Source organism: Mobula hypostoma, chromosome 13, assembly GCF_963921235.1.
Source record: "Mobula hypostoma chromosome 13, sMobHyp1.1, whole genome shotgun sequence".
NCBI lineage: Eukaryota > Metazoa > Chordata > Chondrichthyes > Myliobatiformes > Myliobatidae > Mobula > Mobula hypostoma.
The window spans coordinates 92,291,692-92,309,569 of NC_086109.1; the positions used below are offsets into that span (position 1 = coordinate 92,291,692).

General features: G+C 39.6%; 1 protein-coding gene across 5 annotated transcripts in view; it reads left to right on the plus strand.

Moving 5' to 3' along the window:
• Window positions 1-418: 418 nt before the first annotated feature.
• The window catches only part of kif23 (kinesin family member 23), a 43,320-nt gene continuing 25,860 nt past the window's right edge, over window positions 419-17,878 (plus strand). For all 5 annotated transcript variants that reach the window (XM_063066171.1, XM_063066173.1, XM_063066175.1 and 2 more), the window contains exons 1-7: window positions 419-499; window positions 10,180-10,246; window positions 11,337-11,465; window positions 11,555-11,660; window positions 12,026-12,162; window positions 14,559-14,668; window positions 15,479-15,649. In XM_063066171.1, coding sequence (XP_062922241.1) covers window positions 489-499; window positions 10,180-10,246; window positions 11,337-11,465; window positions 11,555-11,660; window positions 12,026-12,162; window positions 14,559-14,668; window positions 15,479-15,649 — 731 coding nt within the window. In that variant the 5' untranslated portion in view covers window positions 419-488. The remainder of the gene's footprint in view (window positions 500-10,179; window positions 10,247-11,336; window positions 11,466-11,554; window positions 11,661-12,025; window positions 12,163-14,558; window positions 14,669-15,478; window positions 15,650-17,878) is intronic.

The window sequence follows — 17,878 nt, forward strand, 5'->3', positions numbered from 1 at the left end:
TATTAAAATATGGAATAAGGAATACTGAAGGTTGAACCGATAATACCTGAATGACAACAAAAACCAACAGGAATTCTGCAGATGCTGGAAATTCAAGCAACACACATCAAAGTTGCTGGTGAACGCAGCAGGCCAGGCAGCATCTCTAGGAAGGGGTACAGTCGACGTTTCAGGCCGAGACCCTTCGTCAGGACTTGAATGACACCAGTTTATCCTATGGAATGAAAAAAATCTATCGACCATTGGCTCAAAAAAAATACTGACAGTAAGAAGGGAAAATTAACCAATCAGAGGACAGTCTTAATGACTGGCAGCAAATTACCCAATTGCACCAGGAAAGGCGGGCTGGAGATGTAGTTAGACCAATAGAGCGGGGGCACCTGACGTAGAGCCAATGAGGGGCGCGGGATTTGAAATGGTGGCGGTTGGCGGGCGGCGCGCGGTACTGTGCTGCTAGGCGGCGGAGAGCGAGCGAGGGCGGCGGCGGCATGAAGGCGGCGTGAGTACCGACTGACCCCTCTCGGGGATCCGGGGCCTGTCATCACCCTCCCGTTTACTCCCTGCGTCCCGACCCCGGTGCAAAGTTGCTTGGTTAAAGTAGTCAGTGGCCGGCCGGATCACCTTCTGGTCAGCAGAGCCTGTGATCATCGGCCCATAAAGTTAACTTCTCCTTTAACTAGAGTCTCTGCTGGTTTTAAGTTAATTATCAATGAGCAGTGGTTAAAAATGTTAAGATTACCATTCTTAAAAATTAATTTTAATGTAGTTAATGGTTTAAGCAGGGGCTCGCTAAACTTTTAAACTGATTGCTCTGGGATAACTTACTGTTGTCATGCTGGTTTTGGTTAAACCAGTGGTCGCAAACTTTTAAAAGATAATCACTTGGGATAATTTTATTTGCATGTTAGGTGTTCAAGCCAATTCTTGTTAATCTTTTAAACAACTTCATTGGATAACTCTTTTTACTTATCATTTTAGTTGAAGCTTAAGCTAATTTTTACCTTTTAAACCATGATCACTTTAGTGAACTTATTATGTTAGTTTTAGTTAACTGTTTAAATCAGTCACTAACTATTTAAATCACGATTTTTTAAATTTATTTTTAATTGTGTTAGTTTGCTTGACGATTTAAATCAGTGGTTACTTTTTTCAAACTGTAATCATTTTGGTTGATTAAATTTACAGATGAAATATTATTTGAAATGTCAAAATGTTTTTTGAATGGGTTCCATACTGTTTCTTTGTTTTGTGGCTGTTAGAGGAAGACTAATCTCAGAGTTGTATAGTGATAATAAATGTAATTTGATCTTTAAATTCCTGGTAAAAGGATAAAACCTATGAAACTAGACCATCCAGTCTGCGCTGTCCTTATAGTTCCCCAGTCCCTCAATACAGTATCCACAAAAATACTGATTTTGCATTTAAATATAATCAGCAATGGGAGGGAGCTCCAACAATCCACCATCCTTTGTTTGCCATTCTGGATAATGGTGAGATAATGGTTTATATCGGGTTACACAATGAATAGTTACATTCTTGAGTATAGACGTGTAGGTTTTCTATGTTTCTATAGCCTAGTAGTTTCTAAGGTAGGGACATGTTCAGCACAACTCTGTGGGCCGAAGGGCCTGTATTGTGCTGTAGGTTTTCTATGTTTCTATAAGAGGCTGATAATGTTTTAGGAGCGATGGCAGAGGAGGGCTTTATCTGTTTATTGAAAACAAATACTTTTTTAACTGGTTTCAAATAGTAATACCCTATCTTTAATTCCAATTCCCATTTCCATTCTGACATGTTGGTTCATGACCTCCTCTTGTGCCATGATGGAGGCCACCCTCAGGGTTGAGGAGCATCACCTTGTATTCCATCTGGGTAGCCTCCAATATAGTGGCATGAATATAAATTTCCCCTTCTAGTTTAAAAAAAATTAGCTTTCTCTCTTCCCCCACCCCCCCTTCTATTCCCCACTCTGGCCTCTTACCTCTTCTCACCTGCCTATAACCCCCCGGGCCCTTTACCTTTCCCACCTACGTGGCTTCACCTGTCACCTAGCTATCCTACTGTCCCCCACCTTTTTATTCTGGCATCTCTCCCTTCCTTTCCAGTCCTGGTGAAGGCTCTCGGCTGGAAATGTTGACTGTTTACTCTTTTCCATAGATGGTGCCTAACTGCTGAGTTCCTCCAGTGTTTAGTGTGTGTTGCTATTGTATGTACCCCGTAACTGGGTTGTCAAACCAGCAGAAATGGAACACATGTTGGAGTCTGTGATTACTAGAAACTAATAAAGTTTATTAACAAAACTAGGTAATACAGTACACTAACCACAAGGATATAAATGTAACAGGTTAGCAATGATAGTATACAGATATACACAGAAATAGGGTAATAGGAATCAACCAAGCTCTATCGCAGTCTAGGGGTAAAATGATCAGGTGAAGCAAAGTTCAGTTCAGTCTGGTGTAGTTCGAAGTAATCGCTGTTGTACCGTTGTGGGGGAGGAAAGAGAGTGAGAGATACAGTTGGTTTCAGGCAACATCTGAATTGTGTGTCTCTCGTTATCTCTCTCTTCTCTCTTATTAGCATGTTGAATGGCTCTCCATTGTCTCTCATTATCTCTCTCATTAACATCATCTGTTCTGCAGTTCTGCTTGGCTTCACACATGACACTATCTTTAATGTAGAGTTCATCGGTTCCATGGTGTGAGTTCTGGCTGAATACTTAACTGTATTGCCATTGTTCATGTTCAGGTGTCTCACTTTTTTTAAAAAGAGGCAGAGCATTTCCTGATTTAATAATGGTTTGTCTTTATAAATCACTTCTCAATTAGTGCAGCAGTCCAGGAATTTTCATAAAACCAGATCAGACTGTTGAGCTAAGGAGTGAAAAAGTGGATCAGTGTTTATATCCTAAATGCAAACACTATCCTGGGAGGAGGTCGTCGTCGTGGCTATCCCTCGAGGTCGAGGATGATGGTCTTCGTTCTGAAGAAGTGGCCCACAGAGTGAAGCCGCCTGTGCGTGTATTTGTTTGACGTGTACTTGATGTTGCACTCCAAGAAGCACATGATACTTCACAAATCAACCAACTGATTCCAATGGCATGGAAACCACGACGATTGCAGCTGATGGATTTGTTGCAGCCTTCATCCGCCTTCACAGCCGTTGAGTTCAAAGTAACTTCGTCCGCCTGCTCCACGGTTGAGGTCTTGGATGGATTGTTCTTTGTCAGGAACCTCACCCTTGACCTTACCGCCATGGGTGACCCTATCAGACGGCACTGCTCTCGGGATCACAGAACCACACAAGCTTCTCCACCACGACAAGGTGACAATCCACGGAGAAGTGGGAGGAGGTACATGGGCCTGAAGACCCACACTCAATGTTCTAGGAACAGATTCTTCCCCACTACAATCGAATATCTGACGAACCATGTACACTGTCCTCCTCCTTCAAACAGAGGGCTTTCCTCCTTCCACACTCACCTGCATCTCTTCCATTCCACACACTTCTACCCTCACCCCATCCTTCCACCACCCGACCAGGGATAGGGTTACTCTTGTCCTCGATTACCACTCCACTGGCCTCCGCATCCAGCACACAATTCTCCACAACTGCTGCCACCTCCAGCACCAAGCTTACCCATTATCAGTACTCTTCAGAAATTGTCTGCCTGGTGTAAATGGTCGCATAACCAGTATGTGATGTGCAGCAGCTGCTCATATACCATCCATCAGCTCTCCCGTGGCTTCATGTCACTGATCGGAGGCTAAGCAGGTGCTACACTTTGCCCAAGGGTGGTGGGCAGGCTCGCAGAGGGAAGGAATGCCTTACACCTCCTTTTGTAGAGACACATCTCCATCCTGCCACCCAATCAATTTCTTTTATTTTTATATACATATAAAACTTGTTTTATTATACGTGTAATTAGTTTAGATAACTTGTAGAGATCTGTTTTCTCTTTGACACGAAAGTGTTTTTCTGTTGATCAGTGTCAAAACAGCCAAATCGACGTTGTAAAACAATAAAACACAAAGATTTCTGGTGGGGGGTGAATACTATATATATAGTGGAAAAAGTTTTATAAAACTTTTTCTTATTTTAGAATTTATCCACTAATGAGAAAGAAGCAACAGGCACTGATACAACAGCACTATTTGGGTTTGAATGTTCTAGTTCCACCATGAATAGTTACATTCTTGAATACAGACTTGGATTCTATGGTCAATGTTGTTGGGAGGGTAATGGGGTGAGAAGGAAGGGAAGGAAATATTAGTGGTTGGATTTCCAGTGCCTTGAATGTGTTGACCATGACATTATCAAGCTGTGGTCCTTCAGTTTCCTTTTAATCTGATCCTACCTTTTGGCAATTAGACCAGCACAGTGCCCAGATACTTGAAGATTCGAATATGTTTTGTATTAGGTTTTTTTTTTTGCATTGTTATTTTGGACAGTCCCTAAGTTTTGAGAATGACTTGCTTCCACTTCAGTTTGGTGGATTTTGAAGTGAACTGCTGGCTCTTCTATAGATGGGTAGTGGTTAATGTGTGAGGTAGTGTACTCCTTCCACTGCCTACGCTTGATGTGTGGATTGGAGATTCTCAATTACATCCTTAACGTCCCTTCATTTTGGGCAGGAGTTCCTGAGTCTGAGGACATTGCATGTTTTGAAGGAAGCAATGGGCACATTGTTGAATCTTTATCCCCTCTCTACTTTCAAATCTCTCCCCGTAACAGAGCTTGGTACGTAATGTCTATTTTGAGAGTGTTGCATCAGGCATGGAAATGATGTGGCCTCTCTGAACAGGCAGTCCAGCTAGAATTTCTGTGCTAGAGGTTTTAGCCTGAGAGGAAACGTGTCCTGTTCAAATTCAATTATCATTCAACTGTGCATGAGTACCCATGAATACAGCCAAATGAAACATCATCCCTCCATGACCAAGGTGCAGAACACATTAGCAACAGTCATACACAACACGTGGCACATACAAGATGGCAATAAACATGTGCTCAGGCAAAATAAATAAAGATAGCCCCATCGATCCACAGACGAATGCACACAATCCAGCTTTCCTTCCACTGAATGAACACTGGAGGCCAGACTGCAATCCAGCATGGATGCTGCACCACACTGCCCCCAAAGTCTTGCCTCCTGGATGGCTGCAACAAGCAAGCCCAAGGCATGAGGCCTAGTTTTCACTACAACTGATGCCCCTGTCATCAGTGAACCAGACTTGCCAGTGGATTTGAGGGCTTTTCAGAGGCAAGCTTGGTGGCATCTTTCCTGTCCCTAGAGGTGTCTGCTATAAGTGATCTCGATTTCAGACCTGTATAGGAGATTCAGTATCACTGCTCCCCAGCAGACCATGAGCTTTGTCATCGGTCTGAAGTTTTGCAATGCAAACATCCTTTTCCTTATCAGCTAAAAGCTACTGGCCTGTTGAAACCATCCTCACCACAGATGTCTGCCTGTGCTGAGAGGTGAGAAGTGATCTATGTTCTTCAGAGTCTCATCATGATAGTTGTATAGTCTATCCTATACCCCTTAACGAGAGAGCACAACAGCCACTCTGTAAACTCGAATAAAAGAGTGTTCTTACCAGTGAAATTATATAACATTGCACTGAAAACGCTGGAGAGGTAAAGTTTCATGTTGATTATTTCTAGCAAGAGCTGTCACTTGCAATGCTGCCAAAGTGAAATTGCATCTTTAACTTCCCAATTCCTTTTTCTTGGACAGGATCTTAGCAGTACTGCCCATAAGTTGTGTAAACCATTCAGCTGAGGCTTTCAAAAGTTTTCTGAAAACAAGCTTGAGATTGAGGAACTGAAGTTGTTGAGTTGCTTACTTATTTGAAATCTAAGTGTTGCTTATAAAATCCTGTGTGGGAAAATCTATTAGTATCCTCTAATGTGCTTATAAAATCCTGTGTGGGAAAATCTATTAGTATCCTCTAATGTGCTTGTCTTTTTATCCCTATCAAATGGTAGCAAAAAATCTGTCATTTGCTCCTCTGGGTTGGATGTGGAGATGTTGTCCAGAGGGTTCTTTGGAAGTCACAAATCAGGTGCACATCTTGTGGTTAGAGCAGTTTTTGTAGATGTTCATCATAATACAGGTCAGACAAGTTCAGCTTGCGCAGAAAGCAAGGCAAAGTAAGAAAGGAACTGTAACAGACTGTAGCAACACACAAAATGCTGGAGGAACTCAGCAAGTCATGCAGTATATATGCAGGGGAATAAACAGTGCATAGTTCAGGCTGAGACTCTTCATCACTGGCTGTATCTGGCACTAACTGTAACCATGGAACATGGATATATGGTTTCCTTTTGTACTGCAAACCAGTTTAGATAAGAAATCTGTTTAGCAGCTACCGACTTAATCACATTTCAGGCAGGCAAAGAAACTACGTAAATGTAGAACCAAATATGCTACAAGTTACTATTTAATAACTGGAAAGAAAATGTACAGTACTGTGCAATAGTCTTGGACACCCTATATGGATGTGCCTAAGACTTTGGACAATACTGTACCACTGATGGCCTTTCCTGTTTATCTAATCTGTCAATAACTCAATCTTGTATCTTTGAATTAATGTTTGTGCAGTTGACACTTCCTCACATTGTATTCCTTTTTTTTAATTTTATTTTTATTTGGATAAGGAATTCACAATTATCATGTACTTTTTTCACACATATAACCTTTTCCATTTTTTTATATGTATAAAACTACAATTATTTATACATTCTTAAGTACACATTGAGATGATATAAAAGGAAAATAAACGTTTAAATAGATAATTATGTACTGTGGTAAATCTAACCTATTAGGCTAAGTAATGAAATTAGTTGTTAAGAAAAATGGTAATAATAGTTTCCATACAACCCTTCTGGACCATTTCCACTCCTCACATTGTATTCCATCTGCTATCATTTTGACCATTCATGTAGTCATTGCATTGAAAATTTCTTGTTTGCATGAGTAGCTGCCTCACTTTGGCGATATCTGCAAGTAGAGTATTTGAAACATGGACAGATAAAAACAGAAGGATTTTCAAAAGGAAATCACAATATAAATCAACAGACCAGGCAGCATCTATGGGGGTGGGGGGGGGGTAATAAACAGTCGACGTTTCGGCCAAGACCCTTCAGAACTGGAGAGAAAAGATGAATTCAGAGTAAGAAGGTGGGGGTGAGGGAAGGAAAAAATGCAAGGTAGAAGGTGAGGGGTGAGGCCTGGAAGTTGATTGGTGAAAGAAATCAAGGACTGAAGAAGGGGGAATCTGATAGAGGACAGGATGCTATGGAAGAAAGGGAAGGGGGAGGAGCACCAGCACCTACCTTTTCGGTAAGTTCCTACGCTCCGTCTGCCCTGAACTGCATCTCTTCCATTTCGTGCGTGTCTGCGCTCGCTGCATCCTCTCACCACCCCACCAGTGATATGTAGGTTTTCTCTTGTCCTCACCTACCACCCATCAACCTCTGCGTCCAGCACAAACTCTCCATAACTTCTGCCATCTTCAACAGGATCCCTCCATGAAGCACAACTTTGCACTGCGTGCGCACATTCTGCTTTCTGTAGGGATTGCTTCCTATATGATTCCCTTGTCCATTCATCCCTCCTGGCACTTACTGTTGCAAGTGGAACAAGTGCTACAATACACCTGCCCTTACACCACCTCCCTCAGTACCATTCAGGGCCCCAAATAGTCCTTCCAGGTGAGGCGATACTTCACCTGTGAGTTTGTTAGGGTCATATACTGTGTCCACTGCTTCCAGTGTGGCCTCTTGTATATCAGAGATCCCCAACGTAGATTGGGAGACCCTTTGCCAAGCACCTGCGCGCTCTGTCCACCAGAAGAAGTGGGATCTTGCAGTGGCTACCCATTTTAATTCCACTTCCCATTCCGACATGTTAGTCCATGGCCTCTACTGCCACGATGAGGCCACACTCACCTTATATTCCCTCTGGATAGCCTCCAGCCTGATGGCATGAACATTAGTTTCTCACCCTTTAGGTAATCCACACCTCGCCATTCCCTATTTCCATTGCCATCTCTCACCTTACCTTACCTGCCCATCACCTCCCTTTGTGCTCCTCCCACTTCCCTTTCTTCCATGGCCTTCTGTCCTCTCCTGTCAAATTCGCCCTTCTCCAACCCTTTCTTTCACGAATCAACTTCTTAGCTTTTAATTTTACCCCCTCTCCGCCCACCCCCCCCCACGCTTCTGGTTTCGCCAATCACTTTCTACCTTGTACCTCTCCCTCCCCTCCCCCCACCTCCTTACTCTGACTTCTCATCTTTTCTCTTCAGTCCTGATGAAGAGTCTTGGCCGGAAACGTAAGCTGTTTACTCTTTTCCATAGATGCTGCCTGGCCTGCTGGGTTTCTTGTGTGTGTGTGTTTCCAGCATCTGCAGATTTTCTTTTTCACAATATAAATCATCCGCAGCATCTCGCTGTAATGAAGATTGGTGCTGCACATTATCTAGCTGCTGATTGTATTGCTGCTGAAGTACTAATTAGAACATATTATCCCGATGTTGTCCTTAATGCTGTGCAAGCCATTACGTGGTCAGTTGTCAAAGGGTGCTTCTCCAACACCATTTGTCCTTGGGCATGACGACACATTCTTGTATTGTAATGTTTTATCTCACCTTTGGGTGTGGGGGCTTTCTGAGTATGCCAGGTAATGTGAATGCCTTTCTGCAAATATGGATCATCTAATTCATGTTGAACAGCCTAATAAAGTCTGTCATTCCATAATTCCTCCTCATCCTTTTCCCAAATTTGAGGAATGTCTCAAGAATTCCATTTAAATCAAAGTAATTGGGATTGAGTATGTAATGAATGCAATTATCACAAAGCTCATTAAAAAAAACAACTGTAGGCAGAGTAATGTTCTTTAATGTGTCCTGTACATCATTAATTTATTTTGGGACCCAAGTACATCATTAATGCACCAGTGCTGGCAAAGAATCCTGTCTCAAAATTAACCATTCTCCTTCAAGCCAGTGGCAGGAATATCCAATATTCCCTGACCACAGCCACAAGAGATTGTTGTTTTAAAAAAAACCTCCATCTACTTTTCCTTTTTTTTTCCTCCCCCCACTCCCATGTGTTTTTTGGGAGCCGTGTATTGGCCAATTTCCTCGTTTATAACTCCATTGAGTAACTTGAGGGATATTTCAGAGGACAGTTAAGAGTCAACCATATTCCTTTGAAAGTCGGACAACAGCCGGTCCACACTGGGTAAAGAAAGCAGCTTTCTAAAATGAGTCAGATAGGTTTTTACAACAGTAGAGTTTCACTGTTCCAGAATTAATTTGATACAAGTTCCACAACTTCAGAAGCAGATTTAGTTTCACTGTTTGTGAGATGTTTTGCATCAGCAGTACATTGCAATACTTAATGGGGAAAAACCTTTAAATTACAATAAGTATATGTTTAAAAAATTAAAAGTTCAAAAAGGAGAAAAGTTAGTGAGGAAGTGTTAACAGATATTGTTGATTCAGAAATCTGATGGCGGAGGGGAAGAATTTGTTCCTGGAATGTTCAGTGTGTGTCTTGCCACCACCTTAATGGTGGCAATGAGAAATGGGCATGCCCTGGTGATGGGGGTTCTTAATGTCAGATGCTACCTTTTTGAGGCATTGCATTTTGACGGTGTTCTTGATACTGGGGAGGTTATTGTCTATGATGGAGCTGGCTGAGTTTCCACTTTCTACAGCATTTTCCAATCCCTTCCATACCAGATGCAACCAGTTAGCGTGCTCTCCATGGTACATCCATAGAAATGAATGTGTCATCGGTGACATACCAAGTCTTGTCAAACTCCTGATGAAAGATAGCCACTGCTGTGCCTTCTTTGTAATTGCCTCAATATGTTAGGCCCAGGATAGATCTTCAGAGATGTTGACACATAGGAGCTTCTGTATACTTGTCACCAAATTATTAATCCTAATCAATATACTTCCATTTTAGTCACTTCTACAACAATGTTATTTTACTCTTTGGATCATGACAGCTGATTTTGTGTTCACATTCATTTTGCTTGAAAGATTCAGTATGTTCTCACTCTAGGTCTAATTTGCATTCAAATTACAACAGGTCTTACTGTGAAAATTTGTAGTCACTTGCCTGATAGAATTCTAAATTTAATTTAGTTTTTTATGTATATAGGCGGTTACAGACTCCTAGACGTCCAGTCAAGAAACCATCAAATAACCGCCCCAAGGATCCAGTTGGCGTAAGTTCCAGGAAAACCTTTATTTCAAGATTTATTGATCTACTTACTATCAGAGAACATTTATGATTCTAGCTGCTGTGATTAAAGTTGTCACATCTTTCAATTCTGCATGTTTTTGTTCTAATGAATAAAGTTACCGCCAGCTGTTGTGTATATTGGTGTCCAAAGACATTTTGTTAGGACCACATTACAGTTGCAATTGGGGATACTGGGCATAATGATAAAAACTGAAATTTGAAAATGGTGAAGAAGATTGAATTGACAGAAGACAGGCTGATGGCTGGACAGACCTGAGGTAGATGAAATTGAAAGTGCTTTAAACTTTGGAAGGAAAAATGAGGTGATACCATAATGAATTGCAGACAACTAGTGCTTGCACTAATCTGAATATGGAAGAAAACGTACATGGTGCAGTTAGGGCAAAAGGCCCCTGGGTTTTATAGGGTATAAATTCTAGAAGGACGTGCTAATTTTAGATCAGCATATATAGCATAGATATGCCAGATCAGCACAGTCTTGAATATTGTGTCCATTTCTGCTCTCTGCATTATATATGTATTGTGGCAAGTGTACAGAAGAAATCTTGGGTATTAGACAGATTTTAAAATCAAACAATTTGCATAAGTAATGAAGAAAAGTTGTTCTCATGGCCAGTTGGCCAACTAGAAGTGAATGGCAAAAGGTGGCTAAGTCTTGGAATGCCCTGCTTTGTAGAGTTGAGATTCAGTACCAGCCATCAGAAGCAAGTTGATAAATAGTTGAAGGAGAAAAAACTTTGCAGAAGAGGAATGAAGTGGGTTCAACTGGGTTGAACTTTGAAGAAGTGTAAAGCCTCTGGTCAGAACAGCCTCCTTCTGTACAATATGACTGATTCTTTTTCAGGCCCACCAGCATGCAGTGAATAGCGGATATTTTATTTTCTAAACTTGTACCTGCATTTTGGAATGCTTATGTTGTACAGTTCACAATTCAGCCAATTGTTTCTCCTGGTCATCCTACTTGGTGCATTAGTTTCATAGTGTACTACATTAAATTAGAACTTTACCTTTAATGATATGAAATAACTCTTGGCACTCATGTTGGCTGACAGGTATATTGCCGTGTTCGACCACTGACTGCGAGTGACGATGCATGTTGTGTTGACGTCATCAGTAGTACGACAATCCAGCTTCATCCACCTGATGGGATTAGAGTCAACCGAAATGGGGAATTCAAAGAGGTAACTTGAGATCTAGAGCCATATGCTATCATCTCTTGTTTGTGGCAATTTCAGCAATCTAAATTTGAATTCTCTGATTGCACTTTTAGATGCAGTATTGTTTTAAAGAAGTCTTTGGTGCCTTCACAACTCAGAAAGAACTATTCAATGTTGTTGCTCAGCCCCTAGTAGAAGATCTGATTCATGGCAAAAATGGTATGTCAGTTAGATGCTATAAAAATATGGTTTCTGTTCTAATTCCAGGAACAATACCATTATTTCCTTGATATAAGCAAATGTGCACAGTTTGTTTTCAAAAATATTTTAAAACTTATTCCAATATTAACATATCCACTAAAGTTCAAAAATGTATGAGGAATTTACCAGATGATCTAAAACTGGATATCGAAGGAAGATCTGTTAATATTATCTGGGTTCAGACTGTTTATAATTTTGCTGTACTGCAACAATAATATCCAGAGTAGAAAGCTGTACCTTCTAATATGGTTGTGGGGTGGAGGGGGGGGGGTCAGAACATAAGAATATTCCTGTGAATGAGCTATGTGTTGATTGCCCATCAGGTTTGCTGTTTACATATGGTGTTACTGGAAGTGGTAAAACACATACAATGACTGGATCTCCTGGAGATGGTGGTCTTCTGCCCAGGTGCTTGGACATGATTTTTTGTAGTATTGGGCCATTTCAAGCAAAGCGTTACGTAAGTATTATTGTTCAGCAATGTTGTTGTAGACACAACATTGAAATGGGCCCTTCGGCCTGCCAAGTATTCATCATCATCATCATTATGTGTCGTGTTGTATGATAAGGGCAGCCATGGTCTTATCCTTGACCTTGATTGTTCTCGGCAATTTTTTTCTACAGAAGTGGTTTGCCGTTGCCTCCCTCTGGGCAGTGATTTTGCAAGTCTGATGACCCTAGCCATTATCAATACTCTTCAGAGATTGTCTGCCTGGCATTGGTGGTTGCATAACCAGGACTGGGATGTGCACCAGCTGTTCATTAGACCATCCACCACCTGCTCATGGGACTGAGTGGTTGCTATACCCTGCCCAAGGGTGAACTGCAGGCTAGCAGAGGCATGGAGAGCTTTGTCTCCTTTGGTAGAGATGTATCTCCACCCCGCCAAGTGTTACACTGACTGTTAACTACTTCTAAACTAATACTTTGTTTTTATTCTCTCCACATTCTCATCATTTCTCCCTAGAACATACCGCTTACCTGCTCACTAGGGACAATTTCCAGTAACGAATTATCCTAGAAACCAGCTAGTCCTTGAGGTATTGGAGGAAACCCATGTAGTTGAGAGGAGAAAGTACAGACTCCATACAGACAGATCCCTAGCTCAGGAATGAAAGCAACTCTGGCACTGTGAGCTACCAGTTCTGCTAACTGTGGCATTGCTTCCTTTTTGTATACTTAAAAAAAACAACAGCATTAATATGATGGATACCTTTCCTTGGGATGGGAGGTGTGAAATGACTATACTTCGTTTAATTATCTGTTTTGCTTAATTTTCTTTTTGTTGTTTGTTGAATAGCTGCCTTTCCTGGTGTTGAAATATTGGTTGCTTGGTACAAGTGTCAATTCCGCTGTTCAGGAAGCCAGCACCCTGATGCAGCATTCTGTATCTACTGATTGATTCCTATTGGAATGCCTTAACCATAAACATGCATCTACCAATTGCCATTAGTTTAGGATATGATTTCCGCAAGCCATCTGGTAAATGTCACCTATACCCATTTGGATTTTAACAGATTGATGCAAATGAATTTTTACAAAAATAAAAGTGAATTAAAAGCATGTTAGAATAAATTACTTTCCATGCTGAATTTCAAATGTAAATAATTTGAATCCATTATTGCAGTTAATAGACATTAGATGCTGAGAAAAGGAATGTGCCATGTAGAGCAGGTATATCAGATGAGATGTGGACTGAATGGCCTTGCACGTATACAAATTTAACATTTTATTAAGTTAATTCTTATTTTATGAAAAGGCTTTGTTTTAATTCACTGCTGTGAAGTTTCCTTTGTTTACAAAAATGCTTTGACCTGAGTGATAAATATTACAATAGTGTCATTAGATCATTTCTGTCTTTTGGTTGTTTTAAAATGCAAAAGAATGCATGGATTTCCCTCCCCCCACTGTGTCTCTATAGTTTTTCCCCCTGTAAATGATCTAACATTTTTGAGATTCGTTTTGTTTTCTTCTGCCCTAAGCCGTATGTTGCAATATAATTGTGTCATAGACTGTCTGGTAGGGATACAATTTGTGGATTTAGAAGTGGGCAGTGCTGTAGGATCTTTCTATTTACTTTATCTGGTTCCCTCGATTTTATATTTCAAACTGATTTTTGGTATTTATGCCAGAGGCAAGGAAAGATTTGGCTAAAATATGATGATCCTGGCATCATTGTAATTGTCATTTGCATCCTTTCTCAGTGCCAATGCACCCTTTCTGTAAATTGATCAGAATTGTGTGCAGTTATACCTTTTGGTCTAACATTTGTTTTAACACAAGTCTAGCATGATCTCTGTAATCTCTTTCTACAGTACGTTGCACAGCTAAAGCAAAGAAGTTAGGATGTCATCTGAATAGTTATCTTCAGAAATCTGTGGTGCAGCTTTTGTTCTCTATCTGAATTGCTATCCTATCATTTATTGTGCATTGCCTTGTTTAATCTTAATGTTTTACCTTGTATTTATCAGATTTGAATTCCAGATTGTACGCATCCTCAGTCTGTTGATAGATTCTACAGTCTACAAATTGTCCTTCTTATTATCAGTAGTGTCCTGCTTATTTTCATATTGTCAACCAGATGGGCGATCATCAGCAAACTTCTTTAATCATGGCCTCAGCATCTTGTGTGTAACATTATTGAGTACCATCAAAGGCAGGGGTCCTGGCTCTCAGGGTGCTGAGTAAGGAAACTTCTGGTTAAATCGTCTGCTATTCAATCTCACATTTAGTGATGAACAGCTGGTTGGGTGTTCATTCATGAACTATGATCTGTCCAAAAACTTTGACAATGTGTACAGATTTAACAAGCTGGGTTAACTACAATTTTGAATGATGTGTCTATCTAATGTGTAGGTTTTCAAGCCGGATGATAAGAATGCAATGGAAGTGCAGAATGAAGTTGATGCTCTGTTGGAACGTCAGAAAAGAGATGCCCAGCCATCTGCAACTCCAAAGATATCCAGGTACTTGAAATCCATGCTTGAGTCTCTACTTAACACTTTTGGTGAGTAATGTCATGGAGAGTTACAGCATGGAAACAGGCTTATTGGTCCACCGAGTCTGATCGAACAATCAACCACTCATTTACATTAATCCTATATTAATCCCGTTCTTCCTACATTCTATTAATCCATTACCCGAACCCTCCCTCCACCCCCCCCTCCGCCCCCTGCCAGATGCTACCATTTTCCCACACTAGATGACAACTAACTTATTGGGATTTGGGAGGAAGTTGTAGAGGAAACTTACTTCCACTTCATATTTTCCTTTTAAATTACAGTAGGGAACAAAGGCAAATAATTTAATCTTTCTAGCATTGTAATATCTTAAGCTGAATTCTTTCAAGTGCAGCTCATTGTATATTCTTTATTAATCTATGGTAATTTCTACCTTTAGAGGGCTTACTTTGTTTCTTGCATTATTATAGCAAGTATTGATTTCTGTCTACTGAGTGCATTGGTCTTGGATGATACAGAGTTACTGTTATTAGACTCACCACCACTGCACTCGCTATCATGTAGACACCTTGCCAAAGAATCAGGTGGAAAATTAAAATAACGTCGTCCCATTTGGATGATGTGGTTGTTTGGAAATATGGAAACTAAGTTGGAGAAAATCTAGAACACAAGGAATGGTGCTGAACTTCACATTTATAGCATATTGATTGAGATTTATTCATTATTGAAGTAACATTTAAATATTTGCATATTTGTTTAACTTTTTTATGTTGCCTTTAATCATTGTTGCACTAAATATTATTTTTATTTCAACAGGCAGAGAATGGATCCTGAGTTTGCAGATATGATTACAGTGCCTGAACATTGCAAGGCTGAGGGAGTGGATGAGGACAGCGTGTATAGTGTGTTTGTTTCATATATTGAAATCTACAACAACTACCTTTATGATCTGTTGGAAGAAACACCACCAGACCCAATTAAACCAAAGTAGGTTTTGTTAATGCTTTTATTGTTATTACTTCTGACTGTCTGCATTTAGAAAATATTTTTTTTTGCCTGGTTAATAATGACAAGGATGTTTATAGAACCCAGCTGCTTCTCCAAAGAAATTAACTGTGCTTTTGGGAGCTAGGCACTACAGGGGTGGGCAACTGGTTTAGCATTTCTAGCTTATTAACTATGGCCTAATGTTAGATTTAGAAGTGCTACCAACAGGAATGAAGGGTGATCTGGTTTCCCTGCATCGTGCAACTTTATATAGCAGACTTCAAAAAAGTGAGGGATGTTAATGTATCACAATACTGCAGAAATGTAAGTGTGAGATCATTTTAACCCAGAGCTGTTCTTGTCCATCTGCAGTAGCAACCTCTGCATTCTAGAATTGCACCTTTTATTTTGCCCAATCACATTGACTTGGCTAGAGCTGCAGATGATCTTTGTAGAGGATATAAATTTTAGTTTTTTCATTGTTGTCTCATTTGCTGTTCACATTACTTTCAATTCAATTTCTAATTTCTTATAAGTAATTTGTTGTTTTCTACTGATGATGTGCTTTTGGTTTGATAAAATGTGACTAGCACCTTGGGTCTGTCCTTGAATAAAAAGAATTTCAGTAGGTATCGTATACATTTCTGTAACATTAAATGTCCCTATCGAAACCTGTTAAAGTAGTCTTTGTACGAGTGTGTGATTTTTTTTTATTATTGTCATTAGTAATAACTTATTATTTTCAGATTGATTCTTGAATTTAACTTACCAGTTGCCATTATGGAATTTGAAATTGTCTGCGGATTAATGTTCTAGGAACTTAATAAATATATTATTATACCACCGCAAGTATGTTTTTAAAAAAATGTGGAAGTTAATGTTTTTCTGAATTCTTGCTGATTCTGCATCTTGAAATGTTATTACTTTAACAGTTAAACTTTATACTGGAAAAATATGTTTCTTGCCTTTGTTTTAATTGTTCTTGAAAAACAAATCCAACCTTTAACAATCCTTTAATCATATAATTTGCAAGTTTTTACCTTTTATAGATTGATCTTTAAATATCTTATTAATGTTTTGGAATTCATTGTGGCTTAGTTAGGATTTGTTTGAAATCGGGGTGACTATAGAAGAAAATTCAACATTATAAAGAGCTTATTTAAATTGTGCTTCATGTACTATGTTTTGCTTGTGTTCAGTTTGATTTGTGAGCGACCTTTTTGAATATGTATCCTTTTTCTGTATTGTGTGTGCATGTGTCTTGATTGTCAGTGACATAATTCCCGTTTAGTTTTTCGGGCGTCATGCCTGATGCCAACCTTAAACATGTCCATTTAGTTGATCCAATGAAACCATTTGGTGAGATGCACAATGTTAAAATTTAATCCACCATGAAGGAGAAAAAAAAGGAAAGTCACCTATGGTTTCTGCTCTTGGTGTCTTGTTCTTGGCTGCAATGCTAATCACCTGTACTCCAGTGCAACACAAAGAAACTTGTATAATTTTTTTAAACTTTAGTCTGTGACTTTTCGATTTGAAACCTTTATGCCTAATGTTTAAGATTTGAAGAAATGAACCATTCCATTCCCTAATATTGTTCAGAGAGATTCTATTTCTTGGACTTCAGTTGTGAGTATTTATGACTTGCTTCTCCAGAATACCTTTGGAAGTGAATTATTTTCCACACCTTGTTTCTCATTGAAGTTGAAGAAGAGAGAATAGAGGTTATTTACATTATCCACTTAAATGCCTGGGGTAAAAGTGGTGGGGGAGTGGGAAGAAAGGCAGACTTGGCAATAATGGTCAATTTTCACAATGGCAAGGCCTGAGGTGCCAATGTAATGTTAGTGAAGGATTAAGTACTAGCCAGGATAGTAGAAGAAAAAAAATAATTGTCTTTGGCTGAAGCTTTTAACTGAATAGTGTAAGTGAATAATTTATTCTCATAAAGTTGTTTATTATAGTATGCATATTTCAGAATACTCCAACTGAACTTAAAAACTGTTCAGTTTTTCTAAATGAAAATCATTTCTCAAAGCTTCCTCTTCCCAACATGCAGGTTTGAATTTTTAAAGGAAGGGAAATGAGCTAATTTCAGCATTTCATGTAGCCAAGTTTTCCCAATATAGAGCATATTCCACTTGTGCTGCTTTTAAAAGAAAACTTGCTACAAATTATAAGAGAATAAAGTATTGTGTGAAAATTCTGTGACAAAACACAATCTAATTT